The sequence below is a fragment of the Mobula birostris genome, chromosome 3, assembly GCF_030028105.1.
Source record: "Mobula birostris isolate sMobBir1 chromosome 3, sMobBir1.hap1, whole genome shotgun sequence".
Lineage (NCBI taxonomy): Eukaryota > Metazoa > Chordata > Chondrichthyes > Myliobatiformes > Myliobatidae > Mobula > Mobula birostris.
The window spans coordinates 46,997,692-47,023,319 of NC_092372.1; the positions used below are offsets into that span (position 1 = coordinate 46,997,692).

General features: G+C 39.0%; 1 protein-coding gene across 1 annotated transcript in view; it reads right to left on the minus strand.

Moving 5' to 3' along the window:
• ercc8 (excision repair cross-complementation group 8) overlaps nt 1–25,628 on the minus strand; it is a 37,152-nt gene that overhangs the window by 8,683 nt on the left and 2,841 nt on the right. The window contains exons 2-10 of the mRNA XM_072252577.1: nt 25,117–25,212; nt 22,703–22,804; nt 22,478–22,601; nt 18,885–18,966; nt 17,247–17,315; nt 16,266–16,332; nt 7,380–7,483; nt 6,638–6,762; nt 3,088–3,285 (exon numbers count right to left, since the gene is read on the minus strand). Of these exons, the coding sequence (XP_072108678.1) occupies nt 3,088–3,285; nt 6,638–6,762; nt 7,380–7,483; nt 16,266–16,332; nt 17,247–17,315; nt 18,885–18,966; nt 22,478–22,601; nt 22,703–22,804; nt 25,117–25,212 (967 nt within the window). The remainder of the gene's footprint in view (nt 1–3,087; nt 3,286–6,637; nt 6,763–7,379; nt 7,484–16,265; nt 16,333–17,246; nt 17,316–18,884; nt 18,967–22,477; nt 22,602–22,702; nt 22,805–25,116; nt 25,213–25,628) is intronic.

Sequence of the window (25,628 nt, forward strand, 5' to 3'; positions counted from 1 at the left end):
CTAAATTGAATCCCTGATGGAGATGGCAGAGTTTGTCATTGAAAAGTCGGTTAAAATTGATATCTGTACCCGGCTGGATGCCTGAGAAGAGTTTATTTGTCATATACGTCAGGAAATCCTTTTCATATTTTTTTAAAATTTAAAAAGAAATAGAGAAGGGCGATTTACATTTAAAGTTGTAATTTCATTGTTTTCACTTTACAAAAGAACTGGCATTTCCCTTTTAACAGAGTACATTGCATCACTGGGAGAAATGACTGACTGAAATGTCTACATCTGACAGGAAAAGGAACTGAACTAATTTTAGCAGGGGTACAACTGTAACTCAGAAAATGATACCAATTATGCAATTTCAATCACTATCACAGAAAGTGAACACTAAAGTCAGTATCATGTATCTGGAAATCTGAAAATAGAAAATGCTGGAAGCATTCAGCAAATTAAAATATTTAGTCTAGCTCCTGTAAGGACTCCATTCCATTCTCTTGGTGCCTCCATCTCTGCCATATCTACCTTAATAATGAGAAGGTGCTCCTTCTTCCCAAACCATGGCTCCCCTCTACCATAATAGAACATAGAAGAACAGGAACAGGACTTCAGCCCACAGTATGTGCTGAACATGATACCAAAATAAAACCGATGGCCTCTGCCTGCACCTGATCCATTCTCTGCATACTCATGTGCCTCTTGAACAACACTGTAATATCTGCTTCCACCATCAACCCTGGCAGCAGGTTCTAGGCACCTGACACACCTAGTGTAAAAAAAACTTGCCCACACAGGTCCCCTTAAGCTTTCCTCTTCTTGTCTTAAAGCTATTCAACATTTCTACCCTATATAGGCCTCTTATAAACTTCTATCAGGTTTCCCCCTCAGCCTCCAATGCTGCATGGACAACAATTCAAGTTTGTCCAACCTTTCCTTTTAGTTAATCCCTCTAATCCAGGCAGCATCCTGGTAAACCTCTTCTGAAACCCTCTCGGATGCTCTGAACAAGTTCTACCCTGTCTATGTCACCTGCACTAATGCATTCATTGTGGGAGAAAACAACTTCTCCAAAGGAGAAGTTAAAATCTCCAACAGTGAATGCATATTTCTTCTTTCTGACCTCTACCCATACAACCCAAGTGGATGAGCCCTCCAGTATGTCCTCTCTGAACGCAGCTGTGCTATTCTCCTTGATTAGTAATACAGCTCCTCCGTCTCTTTTACTTCCCTCTATATCACGCTGATAGAGCCCTCATCTGTTTCATTTGTTTCCTGCACTCACGCCCTCTACTCCTAGCCACAGTAAGAGTTGAGTTACCCTGGTCTTCACATTCCACTCTATCGGCCTTCTACAGATTACAATCCATAATTTCTGCCACCTTCAGTGAGATTCTAACAACAGATGTGCCTTCTCCCTCGCCCTCCCACTTGTTCATTGTTATGAAGGAATCAAATCTTTCCTGGCTTGTTTTGCCCATTCATTTCCCTCAACCATCAACCATACCCTTTCACTACACTTTGCCATGCCGTTAAGAAATGCAACACCTGCTCCTTTACATTGTCTTTTTCCACCACTCAAATCCCAGAGCAATTGTTTCATGTGAAACTGTGATTCACTTGCCCTTCTTTCAATATTGTGTATTCATTCGGTGCTCATCTGGATTAGAGAAATCTATTGCAGATTGGTTTGCAAAGCACTTGCAGCCACCCATAAGAGCTTCTAATTACCCAGTTACCTGTTATTTTAATCCTCCATCCTACGCTCAGTCTGACCTATTTGAGAGTAGTCTCCTACACTATTAAAACAGACTGCTTGAGGAACAGCACCTCATCTTTTGCCTGAGCACATTGTAGCCTTGCAAACTCAAGGTAGATTTTCAGGTAATTAATTTTCTCTGACTGTATCAGAACTGGTCAATAAGTCTGTGATACTGGTTCAGATTTCCCTTTCTCTGTTAGCACAGTCTATCCTGTTGTGCAAGTAAAACAGCCCTGCATTTTGTGACTTTTATGTTCCTTTGTTTGTATTCTAATTCTCAAACTGCCCCTTTTTCATAATTTTTAGAGTCCTTTGTTCAAATGTCTATTTAAACTTTTGATAGAATGACCTTCGTTACATCCTACGTATTTCCACAGCAATTATGACCTTACATTTTCAGAAATATTTCCCTTGTCCTCCTCTGTCATGTCTGCACTTGAAACCAACTTGTTTTCTCTCTTTTCCAGTTCTGACAAAAAGAACTTCAATCTTAAATGTTAACACTTTCTTTCTCCAGCTAACCACAGCAGATGGTTACAGCAAAATGTAGCAGCTCTTAAAGTGTTAGATACTGCTGGTCACTTGTCAAGAACTTGTCTGGCTCTGGCGAGAAGATAGGGTTGGTTGGAGTATCATCAGGACTCTGGAAGTGCAGAAGGATGTCTAGAAAGTGGGGCCTTAGCAGGTGGACGGGCAGAGGAGAAACTGAAGGTAGATTCTGTAGATTATAGCTCCATGGCCAGAACTTAGAACTTTGTGGAACTTGGGCTCCAGAGTTTGGTTACACCTACTCCACAAAGATCCCTCTAAAAAGGATTGCTTCACAAACAGGAGTATGATGAAAACATGACTGTTATAGGGGTGCCCAATGACAAAAAATATTTTTCTAGGAATTCCTTTGTAGTCAATGGTGTATTATATTGAAAACAACAATGGTTTGCTATAAATATCTCTTTAGTCTCAGAACAATGAAGACACGAGATACTTATGTAGCTATATTTTCTTCTCTGCTAGTTGTAAGAAAAAAATGAAATATGATTAAGAAACTTGCAAGTTTTGTTTCTTCATCTGCTTACTCTTATTTGATTTCTGAAAAAATGCTTAACAGAATATATGCAAGCAGAGATTTCCAGTAAGAATATATTCTTAACTCTTGTTTAATAATCCCTAATAGACTAGAAATGACACCCAAGCAAAATGGAAACTACGGATATCCTATCTTAGTATATGAAAATAATCAGTATCTTTGACATTGAACAATTGGAATTCAATTCAGTTATTAGCTGGAGATCTTTTAATACTGTAATAGCAATGAAAAAGACACTAAGAAATTTACTTACTTGGAAGTAAGACTGGAATGTGCAACAGTTTACATAATTATAATGCCCCCTGAGTTCAGTTAGCAATTGTCCTGCATAGATATCATAAACTGCAATACAAGAATCGACTGGGACAAACGCAAAATCTGGACTGCAACCACTGGACACCGTAAACTTGAGGTTCTTTCGACTTCCATTGTAAACTCTTCCATAGTTCACCTGTAAGCATTAATCTGAAGTTACTTTTAGAAATAGTTCTTTTTTATTTCAATTTTATAACTTTTCACATTTTAATCATGTTGTAGTGGCTAAATTGCAAAATCTACTGTGCTATAAAAAGAATACATTTACTCAAATCCCATCTGTTTTCATTTTGCACACTAATTCCTGGTCAAAAGCTTTATGAAAGTCCAACACCATTTAACAGTCCTCAAGTATACTTACCCATTAGAAACATCTTTAGAGTTTATAGAACATAGAAAACCTTTGGCCCAGAATGCTGTGCTGAACATGTAATTACTATAGAAATTACCTAGGGTTACCCATAGCCCTCTATTTTTCTAAGTTCCATGTACCTATCCAGGAGTGTCTTAAAAGATCCTATCGTATCCGCCTCCACCACCGTCGCTGGCAGCCCATTCCACACACTCACCACTCTGCGTAAAAAATTTACCCCTGCCATCTCCTCTGTACCTACTTCCAAGCACCTTAAAACTGTGCCCTCTCGTGGTAGCCATTTCAGCCCTGGGAAAAAGCCTCTGACTATCCACACGATCAAAGCCTCTCATCATCTTATACATCTCTGTCAGGTTACCTCTCATCCTCCGTCGCTCCAAGGAGAAAAGGCTAAGTTCACTCAACCTATTCTCATAAGGCATGCGCCCCAATCCAGGTAACATCCTTGTAAATCTCCTCTGCACCCTTTCTATAGTTTCCACATCCTTCCTGTAGTGAGGTGACCAGAACTGAGCACAGTACTCCGAGAGGGGTCTGACCAGGGTCCTATATAGCTGTAGCATTACCTCTTGGCTCTTAAAACTCAATCCCATGATTGATGAAGGCCAATGCACTCTATGCTTTCTTAACCACAGAGTCAACCTATGCAGCAGTTTTGAGTGTGCTATGGACTCGGACCCCAAGTTCCCTCTGATCCTCCACACTGCCAAGTGTCTTACCATTAATACTATATTCTGCCATCATATTTGATCTACCAAAATGAACCACCTGATACTTCTCAGCCCAGTTTTGCATCCTACTGATATCCTACTGTAACCTCTGACAGCCCTCCACAACACCCCAACCTTTGTGTCATCAGCAAGTTTATTGTGATAATTGTTTATTGGCCAGAATTCAATTTTTGATCCAATACACGTTAATCCCTACCAAATTATAACGGTATTTCATCTTCAGACATCCTTTCTTATTCCTTCTGATACATTGTAGTGATGAATTTTCAAATTAGCATTTGAATCCTTTTTTAACTGTGTCTCTTTTGTTACCCCTGTGGAAACTAATTCTTCACTATCACCACAAATTTACAGGTTCTTAGACTTTCTTATCCATTTTTATCTGCACAATTTGGTTGCAATGGTGCTTTAATTTGTAGTTAGAACTTCCACAATACAATTCAATTTTACCTCAGATAAATGACTGGCTTATAAATTATTGTCTATATCCCCTCCGATTCTCATAGATCTGTGCAGTTTCATTTCAAATCCAGATTTTCAGCAGGCTTCACTTTTTCCCCCAGTGCAGACATCTTTAAGTGGTGCCTTAAGAAGGCGGCATCTATCATTAAAGATCTCCACAATCCAAGACAACCCCTCTTTGCTTTACTTAAGGAGGTAGAGGAGCCTGAAGTCCTTCATTCAACGAGTTAAAACAGCTTCTTCCCTTCCGCCCTCAGATTTCTGAAGGGTCCATAAACGCTACCTCATTTTTGTCTATTGCTTTATTTATTTATTTTTGTAACTTATGGTATTTTTTATGTCTTGGACTGTACCGTTGCTGCAAAACAAAAAAATTCGGTGATAATAAACCCGATTCTGATTCCCTGGCTGTCACAAATAATGCCAAATATTTATTATTTAGTAACATTGCTCTTGTAATAACTATATTTATTTTTTACATAACACATAAGAAATGTTTAAAGGTAGAACTAAAAGCTTTACAAAGTTCCTAGGCAACATAAAAACACTGCAACAGTTTACTAAAATACTCCTCCCTTGGAGGGTCAGACACCTTGAGCCAATAGGCTGGTCCTGGACTTATTTCCTGGAACAATTTACATATTACTATTTAACTATTTATGGTTTTATTACTATTTATTATTTATGGTGCAACTGTAACGGAAACCAATTTCCCCCGGGATCAATAAAGTATGACTACTACTACTACTAAATGGGCAGTAGATGATTGTTACTTCCTTTGCATCTGCAGCTCAAAGCGACATATGGCTTGACAGCATAATACATCCTTTGGACTACTGTGTCACTGGTGACCATTGTGTATCTACACAAATGCCACCTGCTTACATTACTTTCATATCACTTTATGCTGTGCTCATGTAAGTACATGCCTAGAAGCATCTTAAATGTTGATACTGTTCCTGCTTCCACCATCTCCTCTGGCAACTCATTTCATACCTTGTGTGAAAGATTCTCCCCTTGGATCCCCTTCAAACCACTTCCCTCTCACCTTAAACCCATTCTCTCTAATTTTAGCCATCACTACCATGGGAAACAGGCTCTGGCTATCTAAGATTGGCTGATTTTGCTTATGGCTGTCAGCAATTATCTACTTAAACAGGATGAGAAACTGATAGCCAGTGGCTCCAAAAAGTCTGAGGAAGATTTGGATTTCCATGGAAGTGCAGCTGAGCATAGAAATCTGAAAAGCTTTGAAGGTCACAATGAGTCCAGGAAAAACAGGCACAGAGAAAGCAAACCATTTGCTTGGATTGAGTCATTGACTCTGTGTAGAAAAGCAAGAATAGGTAAGTGCTTTACTAATTTGTTCAAAAAAAGAATACCTTTTTGACAAGATCACAAATACCATTCCATTGGGAAGGTAAATAGAGAATGTTGAATCTTTAAAATTCTCTACCCTGGGAGACTGTGGAAGTTCAGTCATTAATTGCATTCCACGCTGACATCAAAAAAAATCTAGCGATTAGAGGAGTCAAGAAATATGAGACAATGGTAAGAGGTAAGAGATTAATCATTATGTTATTTAATGGAGGAGCAATTTTGAAGGGACAAATATTCTTATTTCTTATGTTATTCTGGTATGACTGCATTGAGAAGGTTGTTTCACAGATATCCTCACACTATAGGATCATGACAATCAACTAACATCTCAGATTTCTTCATCTGTGGGTAGTTCCTAATCCACCATCAAGTCATTTCTAAATGACTGGTGCATTTCTAGCATTTCCTACTTTCCATTATGTGCAGTTCCTTTTATATTTCACTGTCATTTTGAGTGCTGTATTTTGAATTAACAACCACTTAATATATTACAATTGAAGTTTTTCCAATTAGATTCATGTTGTGTAGAAAATGGAAAGTACCAGTGTATTTTCCCCCGTGGAACTATTCCAGAGTCTCATGCGATCATCTGTCCCAATAGTTAAAAGATGAAGTCCGTCACTAGTAAAGCACAGGCCATTAACACGTCCATTGTGAGCGGTGTTTGCTGTCAAAGAAGAAATTGTTGATGAGAACTTGTTATTAATACTATACCAATAACTGGCAACTGAAATTGCAATAAAATCAATACTACGTCACAAAGGAAGGGACTAATGGAGATCGACAAGGGAATCTTTCATCCTTTTTTTTAGTGTTTCAATAATGTTCCCACTTTACTTTGATTTTCTGCATTTGCAGTGGCTTTTATTTAATTGAAAAGGCCTGTGATTACTATCACCTAGTGAATTAGATAATTCTAATTTGGGAGGCAGTAAAATTGCTGCAACTGGCAGAAGCAATGAAGGGATAAAATGGAGGAGACTCATTGCAACTGTTCTCCAGTTACTGCTGGTGAAAAGTCTGTGTTCTGCTGTTATATTGACAGAGTCTGAATTGGAAATATGAAATATAGCAGTATGGAATAGCCTTTGTTTACTTGAGAAACTTTACATCAACGAGAGTCACTCATTACTGGAAAGAAAGGGTGCAAAAATTTACAGAAGTTACAGAATAAATCACTTGTCTGTGCTCTAGACTAAACTTGCAAGGAAAAGAGAATTACACAAGAGTTTGCATTAAAATGGCTAACATAACTTATGAAGGAAAACTTTCCAAACTAATTACCTGATTCTGAAGAAGATTTAGCAATTTCACCATTGTGCTGATCAAGCACAATTAAACTCCCAGAAGCTTTCCGTACATCCCAGATTCTAACTTTGCTATCAGCACTAAGAGAAAGGTAATTTGAAAGAAAAAAAACTTTAGAAAAGGACGTCAACAACCACAATGAAATAATTCTACTGACAAACAGTGCAGTCAATATCTCCTGAATCTTTCTTTCTAGAACTTCAATATGTGTCAAGTATAAACAGATGTGTGTTCCAAGATATAAGACTGCTTAGCATCATTTCTGAAACACACATTTAAAGGAGAACGAAATAATGATTATTCCATGTCTGATGCAGTTTCTAAAAACACACTAAGGTAAAACAGACAATAATAAAAAACACAATAAACATAAATACATGAGATAGCTTATATACAAAAATTGGTTTTATGAACATAAAGTGATGATTGGTTCAGGAGTCCCTGTAGATACAGGGATTCTGACAGGCAATGATAAGGTAATGCTGGTGGGATGTGAGGTGTGGTGGGGTAGGTTGGCGTTGATCAGTCTTACTGCTTCGGGAAAGTAACTGCTTTTGAGCCTGTGGTCCTGGCATGGATACTACGTAGCCTCCTCCCTGATAGAAGTGAGACAAACAGTCCATGAGGAGGGTGGTTGGGATCCTCTGTGATACTGCTGGCCTTCTATCTGCGTCTTTCTGTATCTACAGTACATCCTTGATGGCTGGTAAGCTAGTGCGGTAATGTGCTGGGCAGCTTGACTCCCTGTTGTAAAGCCTTCCTGTCCACCACAGAGCAGCTTCCGCACTGTGCAGTGACGCAGCATTTGAGAATGATCTCTACTGTACATTTGTAGAAGGCTGTGAATATTGACAAACACAGTCCAGCTCGCTTCAGGCTCTTCAGAAAGTAGAGGCATCAGTGCAGTTTAAAATGATATCATAGTTGATACAGATATCGTGATCAGAAGGGCCTGTTTCTGTGCGGTGCTGTTCCATGTTTTACAGTATATTCAAAATTTTCACAAATAAAACACACTACAATATTCTCTTTCCTAATTTAGGACAGCTGAAGCCAAGTGCATTATTTCACTGCAGAGTCCACCAAAACTGAAAGACCCATCAGGCCGTGAACTCCAGCTTGCAGGTTTACTTACTGATTTAAAGGACTGAACTGGATAGGAATCCTCTCGTGATATCCTGATAGTTTGGTATGTAAATGAGGTAAGCCATTCCGGGAGCTTAGGGCAGGGCTTGGGTTGTGGTCGGAAATTACTGAAGACTTATGTATTACTTATTTTGAAAAAAGATTAATACAAGTTGGAAACTTCAGAAAACACCATTAATTTTAATAAATATCTTACTAAAGAAGCTAATCAGAATCAGGTTTAATATCATGGCAAATGTCATGAAACTTGTTTTGCGGCAGCAGTACATTGCAATACAGGTGTCCTCTGCTTTTCGAACGTTTGCTTTACGAAACCTCACTGTTACGAAAGACCTACATTAGTTCCCTGTTTTCGCTTTCAGAAAGTGTTTTCACTGTTACGAAAAGAAAAGCAGCGCGCGACCCGAACAGCCGCTCTCCCCCGGATTCGGAACGGCATTCTCGCTGGCATTGCTTAAACACGTGCCTGTGAGCAGCCGTTAACAAGATGAGTTCTATGGTATCGGGAAAGCCTAAAAGAGCTTGTAAGCGTGTTGCACTTAGCATAAAACTAGACATAATTAATCGTTTCGATCATGGTGAACAAAGTAAGGACTAAGTGAGTTTGGCTTGTGGAAGCTGACGAAGATGATGTTGAAGAGGTTTTGGCATCGCATGACCAAGAACTGATAGATGAAGAGCTGATGCAATTGGAAGAGGAAAGGATAACAATCGAAACCGAATGCAGTGGCGAACTGAACATGAAGCAACTGCGTGAGATTTTCGCTGCAATGATAAAGTACAACTTTAATTTTGAAAGGATACATCGGTTTAGGGGATATTTGTAAGATGGTTTGAGTGCTTACAAAGAACTGAATGATAGAAAAATGCGCGAGGCTCAGCAGTCAAGCAAGCCTTCCACATCAGCCACAGCAGACGATGAACCTCGACCTTCGACATTGAGACGGGCAGTGATAGGAGAAGATGAGCTGCCTGCCCTAATGGAATAGACGACGAGATGACACCCCATTGTCCCACCACCCCTACCGCCAGGCCGCGGACAGATACCGATTCGCGGAGAATGCAGCGGTAGCCGGGAGGCACACAGCACATCTTTAAGAAAAAAGCTGAAATAAACATGCTAATTAATTAGGTGCCGCCCAACATGTAATTGTTGGCCCAGGTCAGAGGCGACACAATCAGCACTGACCTGGGCCGACAATTACGTGGCGGGACCCCTGCGTGCTTCGTGGCAATGTATATGTCGGCGACCTGGAGGGTGGGGGCCACTGCACCACCCCAACCTGCGACAACTCAGCCGAACACACCATCATCAGTGTGCTAGGCGTTGTCCCAATTCCCGTTAAGTGATCAGTACTACACTGTACATACATTATTTCTACTTTATATAGGCTGTGTATTTTTACGTGTTATTTGGTATGATTTGGCAGCTTCATAGCTTAGAGGTTACTGGAGTGTTTCTGCCAACAGCGCTTGCGTGAGATTTTCTGCCGAGAGCGCTTGCGTGAGATTTTCGCTATGGAGAACAGCGCAGCAACGATTGTGGAAAAGTATTTCTACTTTATATAGGCTGTGTATTTATCATATCATTCCTGCGTTTACTATATGTGACTGGTATTTTAGGTTTTATGTGTTACTTGGCATGACTTGGTAGGTTATTTTTAGGTCTGCGAACGTTCACAAAATCTCCCCATATAAGTAAATGGTAATTGTTTCTTCGCTTTACGACATTCCGGCTTACGAACCATTTCATAGGAACGCTCTACCTTCGGATGGCGGGGAAAACCTGTACATAGTAATAAAAACTATAAATTACAATAAAATGTATACATTAAAAAAAATTAAATAAGTAGCGCAAAAAGAAAGGGAAAACATACTGGGGAAGTATTCATGGGTTCATTGTCCTCACAAAAATCTGATGGGGGTGGTGGGGGTGTTGAGAAGAAGCTGTTCCTGAAACATTGAGTGTATGTCTTCAGGTTTCTGTACCTCCCCCTTGATGGTAGCAATGAAACGAGAGGATGCCCTGGGTGGTGGGAGTACTTATGATGGGTGTCGCCTCTTGAGGCATCATCCTTTGAAGGTGTCCTGGACGCTGGGGCGGCTAATGCCCATGACGGAGCTGGCTGAGTTTCCAACTTTCTGTAGCAAGTAAAGGCCTGCAAACCCTGCCAGTTGAGCTGTGCATCCCAATCCATCTCTAAGCTCAATCAGATTTGTTTTCTTGCATTTAAGACAACTTTCCATAGGTCGTACCTGGACTTCTTGTATAGTTCTGGATCACCTGTCTTAAATGCCACAGATCTAGCCCTCAGCAGATTACGAATCTCTTGGTTCATCCAGAGTTTTTCATATGGGTACATCCGGTATGTTCTCAAAAGCGCACACTCCAACACACAGGTTTTGATGAATTTGGCACAACTGTAATGTATTCATTCAAATTCAGAGATGATTCCCTGAATAATGTCCAGTTCACTGACTCAAGGCAGTGCTGTAATCACTCCTTCACCTCCCTTGATCATACCCTCTTGGTCCTCACTACTGATGCTGCAGTCTTCAGTCCCTGCCATAATCAGGCAGTAGAAGTAGAGCCAGTCGATCAGACTTTCCAAAGTTTGGGTGCGGGGTAGCACAGTAAGCGTTCTTGATGGTGGTATAACAGTGATCAAGTGTGTTGTCATCTCTGGTTCCACTGGTGATATGTTGGTGGTAGTTCTGCAAAAACTTCTTCAAGCTGGCCTGGTTGAACTTTCCCAAAATGATAGGGAAGACATCAGGGTGTGCAGTTTTGTGGCTGCTGATTATATTGCTCAACTCCTCCAGGGCCTGCCTGACATTAGCCTGAGATGGAATGTACATTGCTACCAGGATGAGGGCAGAAAATTCCCATGGCGGATAAAATGGGTGGCATTTGACCGCTATATGTTCTAGGTCGGGTGACTAGGACTGAGACAGATCCAACACGTTTGTATGCCACGATGAGTTAATCATAAAGTATACTCCACCTCCTCTGCCTTTAAAAGACTGAGCTGTACTGTCTTTTCAGAGAATGATAAAGCCGTCAAGTTGCAGTGCTGCCCCTGGCGGGTGTGAGCCAGGTTTCTGCGAAGCAAAGTACACAGCAGTCCCTGATGTCCCTCAGGTACAGCAATCTTGCTCTAAGGGCTTCAATTTTATTTTCCAGAGATTATACATTCACCAGCAGGATAGTCACCACTTAATGACACCATTTTGAACACACAGTAAGATAACTGTGGGCACATGGCGAAGTGGTTAAGGCATTCGACTAACGACCTGAAGGTCGTGAATTCCGAGCCCCAGCCGAGGCAGCGTGTTGTGTCCTTGAGCAAGGCACTTAACCACACAGTGTGCTCTGCGATGACACTGGTGCCAAGCTGTATCGGCCCTTGCCCTTCCCTTGGACAACATCGGTGTCATGGAGAGGGGAGACTTGCAGCATGGGCAACTGCTGGTCTTCCATACAACCTTGCCCAGGCCTGCACCCTGGAGTGTGCAGACTTTCCAGGCGCAGATCCATGGTCTCGCAAGACTAATGGATGCCTTTAAAAAAAGATAACTATACTTACTTAATTCATCTTAAATCTAATTGGTACTTAATTCTTCTGGCACAATGAATTAACACTTAATTGTGCCAGAACAGATAGTGGAGTAGTTGTGGGGAAAGATGTTATTAAGCTTACAAATAAAGCAAGGCATTGAAAGGTTGAGCATGGTGGGCCTAACGTTCTCAGTTGTGTATATTTCAATACAAGGAGTATTGTAGGACATCAGGGCATGGCTTAGCACGTGGAAATATGACATTGTTCCCCTTAGTGAGACTTAGTTGCAGGAGGAGCAAGACTGGCAGCTCAATGTTATGAGGTTCCGTTGTTTAACATGTAATATAGCTGGAAGGATTTAAGGGGAGTGGGGGTATGATGAATCACGGAAAATGTTACGGCAGTGTTTAGACAGGTCAAACTGAACAGTTCATCCACTGAAGCTAAAAGGGTGGAAGTGAGGAATAAGAAAGGGATGAACACTTTAACGGGATTATATTATAGACCATTTAATAGTCCACGGGATATAGAGAAGCAAATTTGTAGTGAGATTGCAGACTGTTGCATGAAACCTAAGGTTGTGACAACAGATGATTTAACTTTCCACATATTGAGATACTCCCATACTTTAAAAGGGTTGGATGGGATAGAGTTTGTCACATGTGTTCAGGAAACTTTCCTGAATCAATATAAAGAGGTCCCAACTAGGAGTGCAATACTAGATCTCCTTTTAGGAAATGAAGCAGGACAAGTAAAAGAAGTTAGTGTAGGGGAATACTTTCCATCTAGTGATCATAATGCCATTAGTTTCAATATAATTATAGAAAAGGATATCTTTCATCCTCGGGTTGGGAGTCTAAATTGGAAAAAGGCCAGTCTTGATGGTATCAGAAAGGATCTAGCAAGTGTACATTGGGACACTTTCTGGCAAAGTTGTACTTGGTAAGTGGGAGGCCTTCAAAAGTGAAATTTTGAGAATACAGTGTCTGTACTTTTAGGAAACCTTGGTTTTCAAGAGATATTGAGGCCCTGGTTAAGAAAAAGAAGGAGGTGCATAGCAGGTATAGGCAGGAAGGAGCAAATGAGATACTTGAGGAGTATAAAAAATGCAAGAGAACACTACAGGAAATCAAGAGGGCTAAAAGAAGGTATGAGGTTGCTCCAGCAGGCAAGGTGAAGGAGAATTCCAAGGGATCCGACAGATATTTTAAGAGCAAAAGAATAGTAATGAACAAAATTGGTCCTCTGGAAGAGCAGTGTAGTCATCTAGGCATGGAGCCAAAAGAGAAGGGGGAGATCTTAAATGGATTGTTGCATCTGTGTTTACTCAGGAGATGGACAGAGAGTCTATATAAGTGAAGCAAAGCAACAGTGAGGTCATGGACTGTATACAAATTACAGAGGAGGTGTTTGCTGTCTTGAAGCAAATTAGGGTGGATAAATCTCCAGGGCCTATCAAGGTGTTCCCTCAGACCTTGTGGGAGGCTCGTAGAGAAATTGCATGGGTCCTGGCTGAAATATTTAAACCTTCCTTAGCAGCAGGTGATGTGCTGAAGGATTGTAGGATAGCAAATGTTGTCCTGTTGTTTAAGAAAGGTTCTAAGAATGAGCCAGGAAATTATTGGTCATTGAGCATGATATCAGTAGTGAGTAAGTTATTGGAAGGTATTCTAAGGGACCGGATATATAAGTATTTGTATAGACAAGGACTGATAGTTAACATGGGTTTGTGCATGGTAAATCATGCCTAACCTAATCATAAGTGCGTGGTCAGACAGCAACTATGGGACAAGAAACAGAATTAATATTTGAGGTCCAAAACACTAACTGGAACTGGGAAAGAATGACATTATGTTAGATTCAGCAACAGAGAAGGTGGAGAGGGAAGATGGGTAGTAAAAGGGAAACACAAGTGAGAAGGAACTTTTCTCTTTTTTGTAAAGAAGGTTAAGAGGCAATTTGATAGAGGTGTATCAGATGATAAGAGGATTAGACAGAGTGGACAACCAGCACCTTTTCCTCAAGTTAGCAATGGCTAACAGCAAGCATATCCTTTCAATGTAATTGGAGGAAAGATTAGGGGGGATGCAGAGGTAGTTTTTCTTTTTACACAAAAAGTTCTGGGTACCTGATACACATTGCAGGGGATGTTGCTAGAGGCTGATACATAAAAGGTATTTAACAGGCTCTTAGATAGGCACATGGCTGAATGAAAAGTAGAGGGTTATGGCTTGTATCAGAGGGAAGGATTAGATTGATCTTGCAATAAGCTGAATTTGGATTTATTTAAATCTTACATCTGTCCCACAACGTGAGGGAGTAAAAATCTTTGTGTTATGACTCCGTTGCAATGTACAAGCATGTGAATTTAAGTCTAATGGCTTGTAGAAAAAAGCTGTTCCATAACCTGCTGGTCCTGGCTTCAATGCTGCAGTACTGTTCGCCAGATGGAAGCAACTGAAACAGTTTATGGTTGTCCCCAATGATTTTCCAGGCCTTTTTTACGCACCAACAAAGATAGGCACAACATTGCGGGCTAAAGGGCCTGTATTATGCAGCACTGCTCTATGTTCTACTCTGATGTGATATGACCAAATGAGTAAACGTGGTAGTTAAGAGGAAGATTATTCTTTGTCAGTGTTGTGTAGCTGATAAAAGGGCAGTTATTGAGAGTAGAAAAATAACTGAGCTCGAATCACATTTCTGCCTGTTCATCCACATGTGATGCTCAGTTTTCCCTTCTCTACCAGTACAGTCTGGCATGCTCAGACTGTCGCACAGTATTGTTTTAGTTATCAAATGCTTTCAGTTCTCCAGAAATTGTAATAGATACTGAATTTTCTTAAATTTTGTTTAGATCTTGTATGTTAGTTTCTTTTTTTAAGGAGATACTAATTTGAATGCATAGTCATGATAAGCCCAGCAATCTCAACTGGAAGTTTTATCATAACTGGCAAAATAAAAACAGTTAGTCATCATACAAGGAGACATCATCAGTGCCCTGTTAATTTGTGGAGTGCCCTTTGAATGCTTGGCCTTTAAATATCTATCAATCCACTGACTGGTCGTCATTATGGAAACTCATTTGTGATGTAGGGCGGGAGTCTTATCGCAAATATTCCATCGGTCAAATGGGGAGAAAACTATCCACAAGGATCCATGAATATCAACTGGTTGTAAAGCGACATGACCAACTCTTCCTAGTCTCCACCTGTGAAGATCGAGAGGGGCACAAATTCAACTGGGCATCGGTTAAAGTCACAGCGCAAGCAAACACACGGAATGCAAGAGTATTCCTAGGAGCTTGGTTTTCCGGGAACAATTCTGTAAACAGATATGTACATCTTGATCCTATTTATAAACCAATGAGGGCAAAATTCCGGACTGAAACGCAAAAGAGTTCGCCATGCAACCGATCAGCGATGAGACTCTCTCCCTGCATCACAACCAGGTTTCCGTAATGACAACCAATCAGCCGATTGGTAAGTATATAAAGACCAAGCATTCAGAGGATACTTCACAAAATAACAGTGCACTGATGATATCTCCTTGTATGGTGACGAAATGTTTGCAAATGAATTCCCAAGAGAGTAGAACAACTCAACCTAACTATCGACCACCAGAGCTACACATTTTCTGAGTTATTTCCAAAAAAATAAGAAATTCTATTTCCTAATTCTCACCATAAACTGTGATGATAGTTGTGAATATCAACTGATATGGGTAGCTGGTGCTTATCTCAGAAACCATTGCATACAATAAAGCAGCTTTCTTCTGCTGATCAAAAATCACAGTCCATTGAACAAAGATATTATTTGGTGTTTAGCCTATGGATAACCTTATAAGCAGTCATTTTGACTTTGCATGTTTGTGAATCAGAAGTCTGCTTTACATTCTCTTGATTTTTGTTTTCATTGACTTCAACAAAACAAAACCCTGGGAGGTGTGTAACGGCACCATCACCCCTATCGATTTACTGCAGCATCAAAGTTATCCCAACTCTCACAGAAAAAATAAATGAATGAAGAAAGCCATCAGAGAAGTTGGCAAAAGAGATCATTGATGTGTACATTCATAAATTATTATTTTGAAATCATACTAAAAACATTAAGAAGTTTTCCAGGGATAAAAACATATTTAATAAAATAAAAATTACCTTGCAGTTACTAATACATGTTCATGACGTGGTGACCATTTCACAGACAACACCTCACCTCTATGACCTAAGTGAGAATGTGGGGTTTGGGAGTTAAGGAATTATAAATGCTAAAGAGCATATAACAGCACACATATAGAGACATACAGCACGAAAATCGGCCCTTCAGCTTTGAGTCTGCACCAACCATCCACCTACATTGATACTAGATTCATTGAATTGTTCATTCTTCATTATGTTCTATCAACTCCTACTCCCCCAAAGTTCTAAAACTCACCTAGACAGTACTGGCAATTTACAGAGGATTGGAAAGAGGAACCAATCCACACAGACACTAATAGAATGTGCAAACTGTAAATACACAGCACCCAAAGTCAGGATTGAACCCAGGTTTGCAGTGGTAGCAGTTCTACTCACTGCACCTACCCCAGAATGATACTTATCTAATGAACATCAGCATGGAGAACCGGGCATTCCATGTTGCAGTCTGAAAGTGAGCCAATGGATTTTACTTTTGATTTGGTCATTAGGTGCTTCTTGAACTCTTGAATGTTAACAATAAATTATAATTATAATTTAAGCATATTCTTTAGTAGAAACGTGGCCATCAATCAAAGGGCTTACCTTAAACTTGTGACCCATTAACATTTGTTTTAATTACATCAAATGATTGTCTGGGATTAATTTTTAAACTGTGGCATTAAACATTTTAAGTAAAGAATTCTGTTTTAATTTGCAGACTCCCATTTCATCAGTGTCAGATGCACATAACGCTGAATGTCAAAAATCTGTTGTTGAAAATAACTTACTTATATCATATTTGTTATTGTAGTTCATAAAATACCCTTATGCTCCCTATCATGAGGAATACTTTACCACTTTGTTTTTGTACCTGCTAACAAAAATCAACTTTCAATAATTCTGTATAAAATTAGTTTGAAATCAAAGTACAAGTTCTTAGACACCTAGTCTAATACTTACCCTGCAGAATGTGGGTGGAAGATCCAGATTTAAGATCACATAACTGTACTTTAGGATTCTTGGTACCAACTGAAACCAAGAAAACAATCCCTTATCAATTATTGTTCCACAATATATCAAGTCTGGTTGACTGCTGGTGACTAGTGGTGTTCTGCAGGGCCTAGTGTTGGGTCCGCTACTTCTCATGTTATATGATAATATTCTAAATGACAGACTTAATGGCTTTGTGGATGATGCAAAGACAGATGGAGGGGCAGGCAACGTTGAGGAGGCACGGTGTCTACGGAAGGACAGGGACAGACGAGAAGAATGGGCAAAGTGGCAGATGGAATACACTGTCATGGAAGTGTATGGTCACGCACTTTGATATAAGGAGTAAAGGCGTGGAGTGTTTTCTAAACAAGGAGCGAATTCAAAAATCGGAAGTGCAAAGAGACTTAGGAGACCTAGTGAAGGATTCCCTAAAATTTAACTTACAGATCGAGTCAGCAGTAAGGAAGGCAAATGCAATACCAGCATTCATTTCAAGAGTATTAGAATATGAAAACAACGATATAACACTGAGGCTTTACAGGACATTAGTCAGACCACATTTGGAGTATTGTCAATTGTTGTGGGCCCCTTTTACTCAGGATATGCTGGCATTGGAGAGAGTCCAGAGCAGCCTATTTACTTGCCCAGGAAAGGAAAAAAAACTTTCTTTACACAGCACCTTTTAGGGCTTCCTAAAACTCTTTGTATCCAAGAATATACTTTAAAACTCCCACAAAAACTGTTGCTTAGCTTCTACAGAAGCACAATTGAAACCATCCTGACCAACAGCGCCACAGTGTGGTATGCCAGCTGCACAGCCGCTGAGCGACAAGACTTGCATCGCGTGGTGAAGACAGCCCAGCAAATTGTCAGGATGGAGCTCCCAGTACTGGACACAATCTACTCCAGCAGACTCAGAAGGAAAGCAATCAGCATAACCAGAGACACCACACATCCCGGCCACTCCCTGCTTGACCCGCTGCCGTCCAGCAAAAGGTTCAGGACGCTAAAAGCCAGAACAAATAGACTGAGGAACAGCTTCTATCCTAGAGCTGTGGCCTCCATCACACCACTCCCACAGAACAATGACTGAAACTGTGAGGACACACACGCACACACAAGGACTCAAATACTTGCACTAACGGCACTTTGTGCATTACTGTGATATTCTGGAGCTGCTACAACTTATTTTCTGCTACTTATCTATTTAATACTGTTTTTCTATTACTGTCTTGTTTTTATCTACCGCTTTATTGAATTGCCTGAGGCGAAGCCAGACAGAGTTTCATTGTACCTATGTATAATGACAATAAAGATCATTCAATTCAATTCAATAAGTCCTGCTACTGCTGTAATGCTGGAAATGCAATAGCCAGATTCTGCATGGCCAAATTCTGCTCTAATTCCATCTACAAATTTGCAGATGATACCTCTGCAGTGGCTTGTAGAACATTAAAACCTTAATGTAAAGTTCCAGATTGACTGGTCTGGGATTTCCTAACAACATAATCTTTGGGGAACACTTAAAAGATCATTTTATAATGAAAAAAAAAATTACTTCACATCAACTAACTGCAACATCCAACAACAAATCATTATACTAACCGGCTATCAGACAGTGTTTGGTTGCAATTGGTGACATATGATGACAATAGACTGTTTCTTCAAATGGAAAAACTTCAGCAGGCTATAAAATAAAAGGTGTTTTATTAGTTTCCAACAGTAAATTCCATGAAATCTTTACAAAGGGCATTGTATGAATACAGGTGTTATTATTTTATATATGTCCAAAATATTGTTGTTAATGCAAATAATAATTTGCAATTGTATTTCATTATCTAACAAAATAGTACTGAGAAGTATTTGTAGAAAGACAAACATTTCGGCTATTGTCATGGTAACTTTTGTTCAATTTTACCTTTAAATTGAATGGTAGGTTTTGTGTTTTTCAGGGAATCTATGAGAGATCACTTTCATTCCACCATTAAATTGAAAATAACTTCTGGACTATTGACAAATGCTAAATAAATATTGCATTCCAGCACTTGCAGTAATTCCCTGTTTCTCTGTAGAACTTGTTGTTTGCAAACATCTCCAATGTAATCTTGTTTTTTAATGAGTGGCAATTTTTTATGAACTATTAGCACAGTAAAATTTTCCAAAAAATGTCTAATACAATGTCTTAAAAAATGCCTAACACAATGTCCAGCCACGGTCTTAGTCACACCATTCAAGATCTTCACTATTGCTAAAAAAGCTAATTTTGTAAGTGTAGATTTTTATTCCCTCAGATAAAATTCTTTGTTTCATAAAATATTAAATAAAGTGGTGTTATTCTTTTCAAGTATGTGATATTTGACCTTTTGTGCAAATCCCAGGATCACATTGAAATCTATATCATAGGCTCTGTAAAATGATAAAAGTGTGGGCATTTAAGTACCCGGCTTTCGTTACATTAACTGGTTGTTTTCACTGTCCGAAGGTTCAAGCTGATATATACTATCATTAGTCAAACAGAAATCTATGCCAGATGGATTTATGGAAATTTTTCCTTGAAGTCAGTAATATCTGTCATTTATCTGCTTACTGTAAAAACTGGGCTACTCTTGTTTTACAAAACAACATTGCATTCAGATCCTGAATTTCTGTGACGAAAAACACAAAAGAAACACTGAACTCCCTGAACACAAGATATTCTACAGATGCTGGAAATCCAGAGCAACACACACAAGATGCTAAAAGAACTCAGTAGGTCAGGCATCATCTATGGAAATGAAAAAATCGTCGGTGTCTTGGGCCGAGACCTTCCATCAGAACTGAACTCCCTTCACAGGTATTTACAAGATTAATACATGGATCAGCACACCACTCAAATCTTATGGATTTACATCATAAATTGATTTATCTTTTTTTAATTACTGAAATTAATGCTGGCTCTTAGAGCATTCCAATTCTCCCACTTAATTCCTTCCTTGTTCACACTTAGTAAAACTTAAGAGTAAACTTCAAAAGATGTACTGTTGGAAGTATTATGCCTGGTTGCATTATGGTCTCATGTAGCAACTCACGTGTTGGAATCTAAGAAGCTGCAGAAAGTAATGAACTCTGTCCACTGCATCCCGGATATGTCCCTCCCTATTACTGTGGTGTCAATCAGTGGCACTACCTCAAGAAGGCAACATGCATCATCAAAAATCCCCACCATCACAATGCCATCTTCTAGCAGCTCCCATCAGGCAGAAGGTACAGAAGCCTGAGGTCCCACACCACCAGGGTCAACAGATAACTTCCTTCAACCATTTAGTTCTTGAACCAAGCAGCACAACCCTACAGTTCAGCAAAACTATGACCATTTTGATCACTTAGCACTAAATGGACTTGTTTTTCTTCTAATTGTTCTTTTTTTGTAAAAGTTATGAAAATTTACGTTTATATTTTTATTGTGAAGCTTCTTTTATGATTTATATGCCTGTGATGCTGCTGCAAGTAAGTTTTTATTGCACCTGTGTTTACATGTACTCGTCTATGGGTCGATAAACTTAACCTTGTTAACTTATTCACTTTCACATGAACATCAACTCCCCACTGATTCTCCTGCCATCAACCATCACGTTTGAAATTCTGCTTATCTGTTGATCACATCATCAGTTATACTCGGTGTAACACTGGAGATAAAACAGTGGAACAGCAAATCCGAATGGCAGGATAAAGATTCATCACCAAATATTCCTTATTGTGGAATGCTTTAGAGAAAGTTACGCAAAAATTTTGTCTGCAGAGATCAGAGATGAGGAGAATAAAAGATAGCTGTGCATAACGTTTTAATGCTATCATACTTTTCCTGTGCATCGTATAATAGTTACAAGAACAGGGGTCTTGTGGCATAAGTGCTACCTGTCCAAATGCCAATGAATAAATTTAACTGGAAAAAATATTTGGAGTTGTTTCTTACTGGATGTATTTCCTGTATTTTCTACATCTTATCAGCTATTACCAAGATATAGAGGCTTTCAGCTGGGTCACGAGAAAGGAAATAAGACCTTCCAGGCTCATTTAGAGAATTATATCTTTATCATCAAACTAAATGCTATCAGCTAACTTGCATGGAGCATGGGACAAACCTGAATTCTTCTTAATCTGAATGCCTCAGCATCAGAATATTTATTAACTAGAAATCGCTAAAGGGGCATGAGATGTGAAGTTCTCTATGTGCAGAATTCATTCACTGTGATTGAATCACATAGAATTGCTTCTTTTCCTACTCCTTCATTTTTCCTTTGGTACCCTACTGGGATTTAATCTTATCCCTCTCCAATTATTCACTAGTCCATGATAATATGATTGAAAACATAGCATCAATTCCAAAAATATATTGACAACATTCAGTTCAACCTCACCATAACAGCTTTTAATTCTTCCTTAACTGGCAGACACTAACATCGAGTAAAATTCCCCAAATAAATATTGAGAAAATTACAGCCGATGACCAGTCCCTGTCACAAACACTATTCTCAAATTTGTTTTACACCGAATTTCCATAACCTTGTCTGGCTTTATGTGATCTTTGTGACGTTCTATTTTAACCTTCTTGTGCATCTCGAATTTTAATCAATGCACCACTGAGAATTACACCTATGGCTGCTGAAACCCTGAATTCTCAAATCCCTCTCATGCTCCCTCTTTCCATCTGCTTCTTTAAAGGTGCTTTAAAACTACTTCCTTGACCAAGAATTTACTCATTCATCTCTTTAATTCATTCTTATTCGTAATAGAAGTTCAATAAAATGTTCAATAATGTGAAGGATACTTTGTGATCACAAGTTGTTAATTTTACTGTTTCTATTTTCAAGGCTTGAAAATCACTCATCTCTATTTCCAAAATCCTCCCCAGCTTATTGAATCTCTGACAAGGAACCTCTGGATGCACCATCTCTAAAAGATCTCCTTCCTCACTGGTATCAAGTGACCCCTGCTGGTTCTTCTTATGTTGTCAATGCATGTAAACAGGAAGAGAATCATGCCTGTAATGCCAGAAACCCACAAGCAATCAGAATATTAATAATTGTATAGTATTTAAACTGTATATATTATTCTCAATCAAACAATTGGATAATATATCCAGTTTATGGAAGTAATTGTATTAAGCATAGGGACATCATGTTCTTTCAACTTGAGAATTATTTTCTATTTACACTTACCAGCAGCCTATTTGTATCCCATATTTTCAAAGTTTTATCAAATGAGCTTGATGTAAACATGCCAGTATCACAAGGATACCACTGAACAGTCTCCACGCTATATTTGTGCACCTGACAATGGGACCTATTAAAATATAATTTAATATGTATTATTATTATATCAGCAATTACATCCATATTGCAAGTATAGTACAGTACTAATAATTTTTTTTAAAAAAATCTTACTTGCCCACTGTACAGATTGCCTTGCAGGTATACTGTAGCTCTTTTGTGGCATTCTCCAAATCATATATTGCAATAACACCATCAGATCCACCAGACAACATGCTAAAAGTATAAGCAAAAATTAATAATAGTGAAATGGTGCCAACAACTGCAATGTGCCAGTAGTACAACTAGAAATATAGAAAAGCTATGGATGAGGAACCCTATTCCCCTTTCATTAGTTCACTCATCAGGTAACACCAAGCAGCAGGCATTTTCAGGAAAATAAAGAAATAAAATAGAATTTGATGATGGATGCTGTTTTTTATGGCAAAATCCCTTGTAAATGTGCTCAATGATGAGGAAGGCTTTGCCTGGGACTGGGCTGTAACCACTATTTTCTATAGAAAACACAGAATAACAAGTCATTTCATGAAAATCTATACACAAAGATTTTTCTCTACATTCATTCTCTACACTCATCTACATTCATCATATTTTTCTCATAACCTCATCAACCCCTTCCCCGATCTCGTGCCACCCACCTGCACTAAAGGAAATTTACTGTAGCCAATTTAACTGCAACCAGTTTCGAACATGCTCAACCTTGTCCCACTCCAGCAAATTATGAAAAAACCGTTCAAAGGGATAAAACCCTTCCTTCAAATACAAGGAGAAAGAAGATTGATAATTCTGCTCAATTATTTTAATAAACTGTGAAAATCTATATAGTGCCTTGATAAAGTATTCAGCCCCCACAAATATCTTCATATTTTACCGTCTCATTTTCTAAACTTAAAATATAATGAAATAGGATTTTATGAGCTAATCTCCAAAACATTTTGTGCATCATGTCAAATCAAAGGAAAAATTCCAAAACCTGTCAACAGTTTACTAAAGATTAAAAACCAAAATTGTGAGGCTGAAAACTTAGTCGTCCCCTTTGTAACTAATATGCTAACTTTCCTCTGGTGCAATACTGACCATCTCACCCAATTTGTTGATGTAGAAAATTGGAGGATAACCTGTTTTCAATGAATTCATAAGAATAAATAACCCTTCTCTCTGTAGAGTCCAAATTTTCAACAGATCAAACCAAAATGAAGACAGAACATTCAAGCCAAGTCAGGGAAATGATAATAGAGAAGCACAGATCTGGGAATGGGTACAAGACCATCTCAAATAGACAGTACATATCTCACAGTTTAGTGCAGTCCATTGTGAAAATATCAAAAAAATAAAACCACAGCCACACTGTCTCGGCCAGACCGCCCCTAAACTTAATCACTGGAGAAGAAAGGCACTTGTAAGAAAGGCTACTGTGACATCAACAGTCACTCTAAGAGAGCAACGGAAGATGAAGTTCATGGCTCTACAATCTCAAAGGCTTTGCACAAAATAGGTATTTATGGAATAATGACAAGGAAGAAGCCCTGGTTAAGTGGATATTACTGCGCATCAGTCAGGTACCCCACTCCTACTATAACGTATGGTGCAGGTAGAATCGTGCTATGGGGATGCTTTTCAGCAGAAGGGACTTGAAATCTGGTCAGGATTGATGGAAAGGTGAATGCTGTTAAATACAGAGAGGGCCTGGGTAAAAGCCTGCTCGTCTCTGCCAGAAAGCTTAAACTGGGGAGGCAGTTCATTTTTCAGCAGGGCAACAATCCAAAGTACACTGCCCCAACAACCATGGAGTGACTTCATATAAAGAAAATTGATATTCTTGAGTGGACCAGTCAGAGTTGTGACCGTCATCCAATCAAACTTCTCTGGCAAGACCGAAAGAATGCTGTCCACCGCCGCTCCCCAACTAACCTGGCACAGCGTGAGCAACTTTGCAAGGAGGAATGGGCAAATCTTGCTCCATCACATTGTGCAAAGCTAATCGAGACATCCAAAAATACCACAGGCTGTAATAGCTGCAACAGGTGGTTGACTAAATACTGTGCAAAGGGGGATGATACTTTGGAACTGCTAACATTGCAGTTTTTGAATTTTTTTTATGCTTTCTAATTTTCCCTGTTTTTTTGGGCTCTACTGTGAAAAAGGAGTACGTAATTTAAAATAAAAAACAGCAGTTAAATTCATCAAAATGCCTGGTTATGGTAATCATTTATGTGAACAAAGGGTTGGGGACTAAATACTTTTGCAAGGCACCGTACATGTTGGAAACCTGAAACAAAAACAGACAATGCAGATGGAAAAAAAACTTATTAGATCACTAGGGAGAAGAAACAGTCAATGACTGTTTTTGAGTTCTTCATGGTCTTTCTACTGTTAAAATTAAAGATTAAATTTTGATAGTTTTTGGTAAATCCACTTAACTTGCTGCATAAAGTAGTTGTGCTAATTATTTCTGAAACAGTAAATACAAATTACATAATAAAGCTAAATTTATGAAGAATATACAGTTGGTAGATAGTTATACTCACTACTTTTGTTCAACCGGATCAATATCAAGGCAATTAATTCCACTGCTATGGATCCGCTGTACGTCCCTGTTGTTGTTTAATTCCAAATTTAGCACTCTAGATATCAAAATAATTTTTAAAAAGGCATAAGTGTTTTTTAACAAATTAAATTTAAAAGGTAAATCACTGGGCCTCCTGGTCTTGAGGCATTGCACTATTTCCTCATGCCCCAATCCTAAAGTCAATGTTTAGAAAGTCTGTGTTACTACATAACATTAACAAAATGCAACCGTTCAACAATTCACCACAACATTTTTTTAAAATGGCAGATTAAGAAGTCAAATGCTTTCTTTCTTATTCAAGGGAATTGAAAATCCAGTTGCCTCTCAAATTGTAACTTTCTTTTGTCATTCCTCTCTACTTTTGTTGTGGTTAACCACTCTCTCCTCCATCAACTTGCAGTCCATCCTATTTTTCAGTTCACCAATATTGATTTTTCTTTTAAAAAGGGCAACATTCATATTCAACTGATA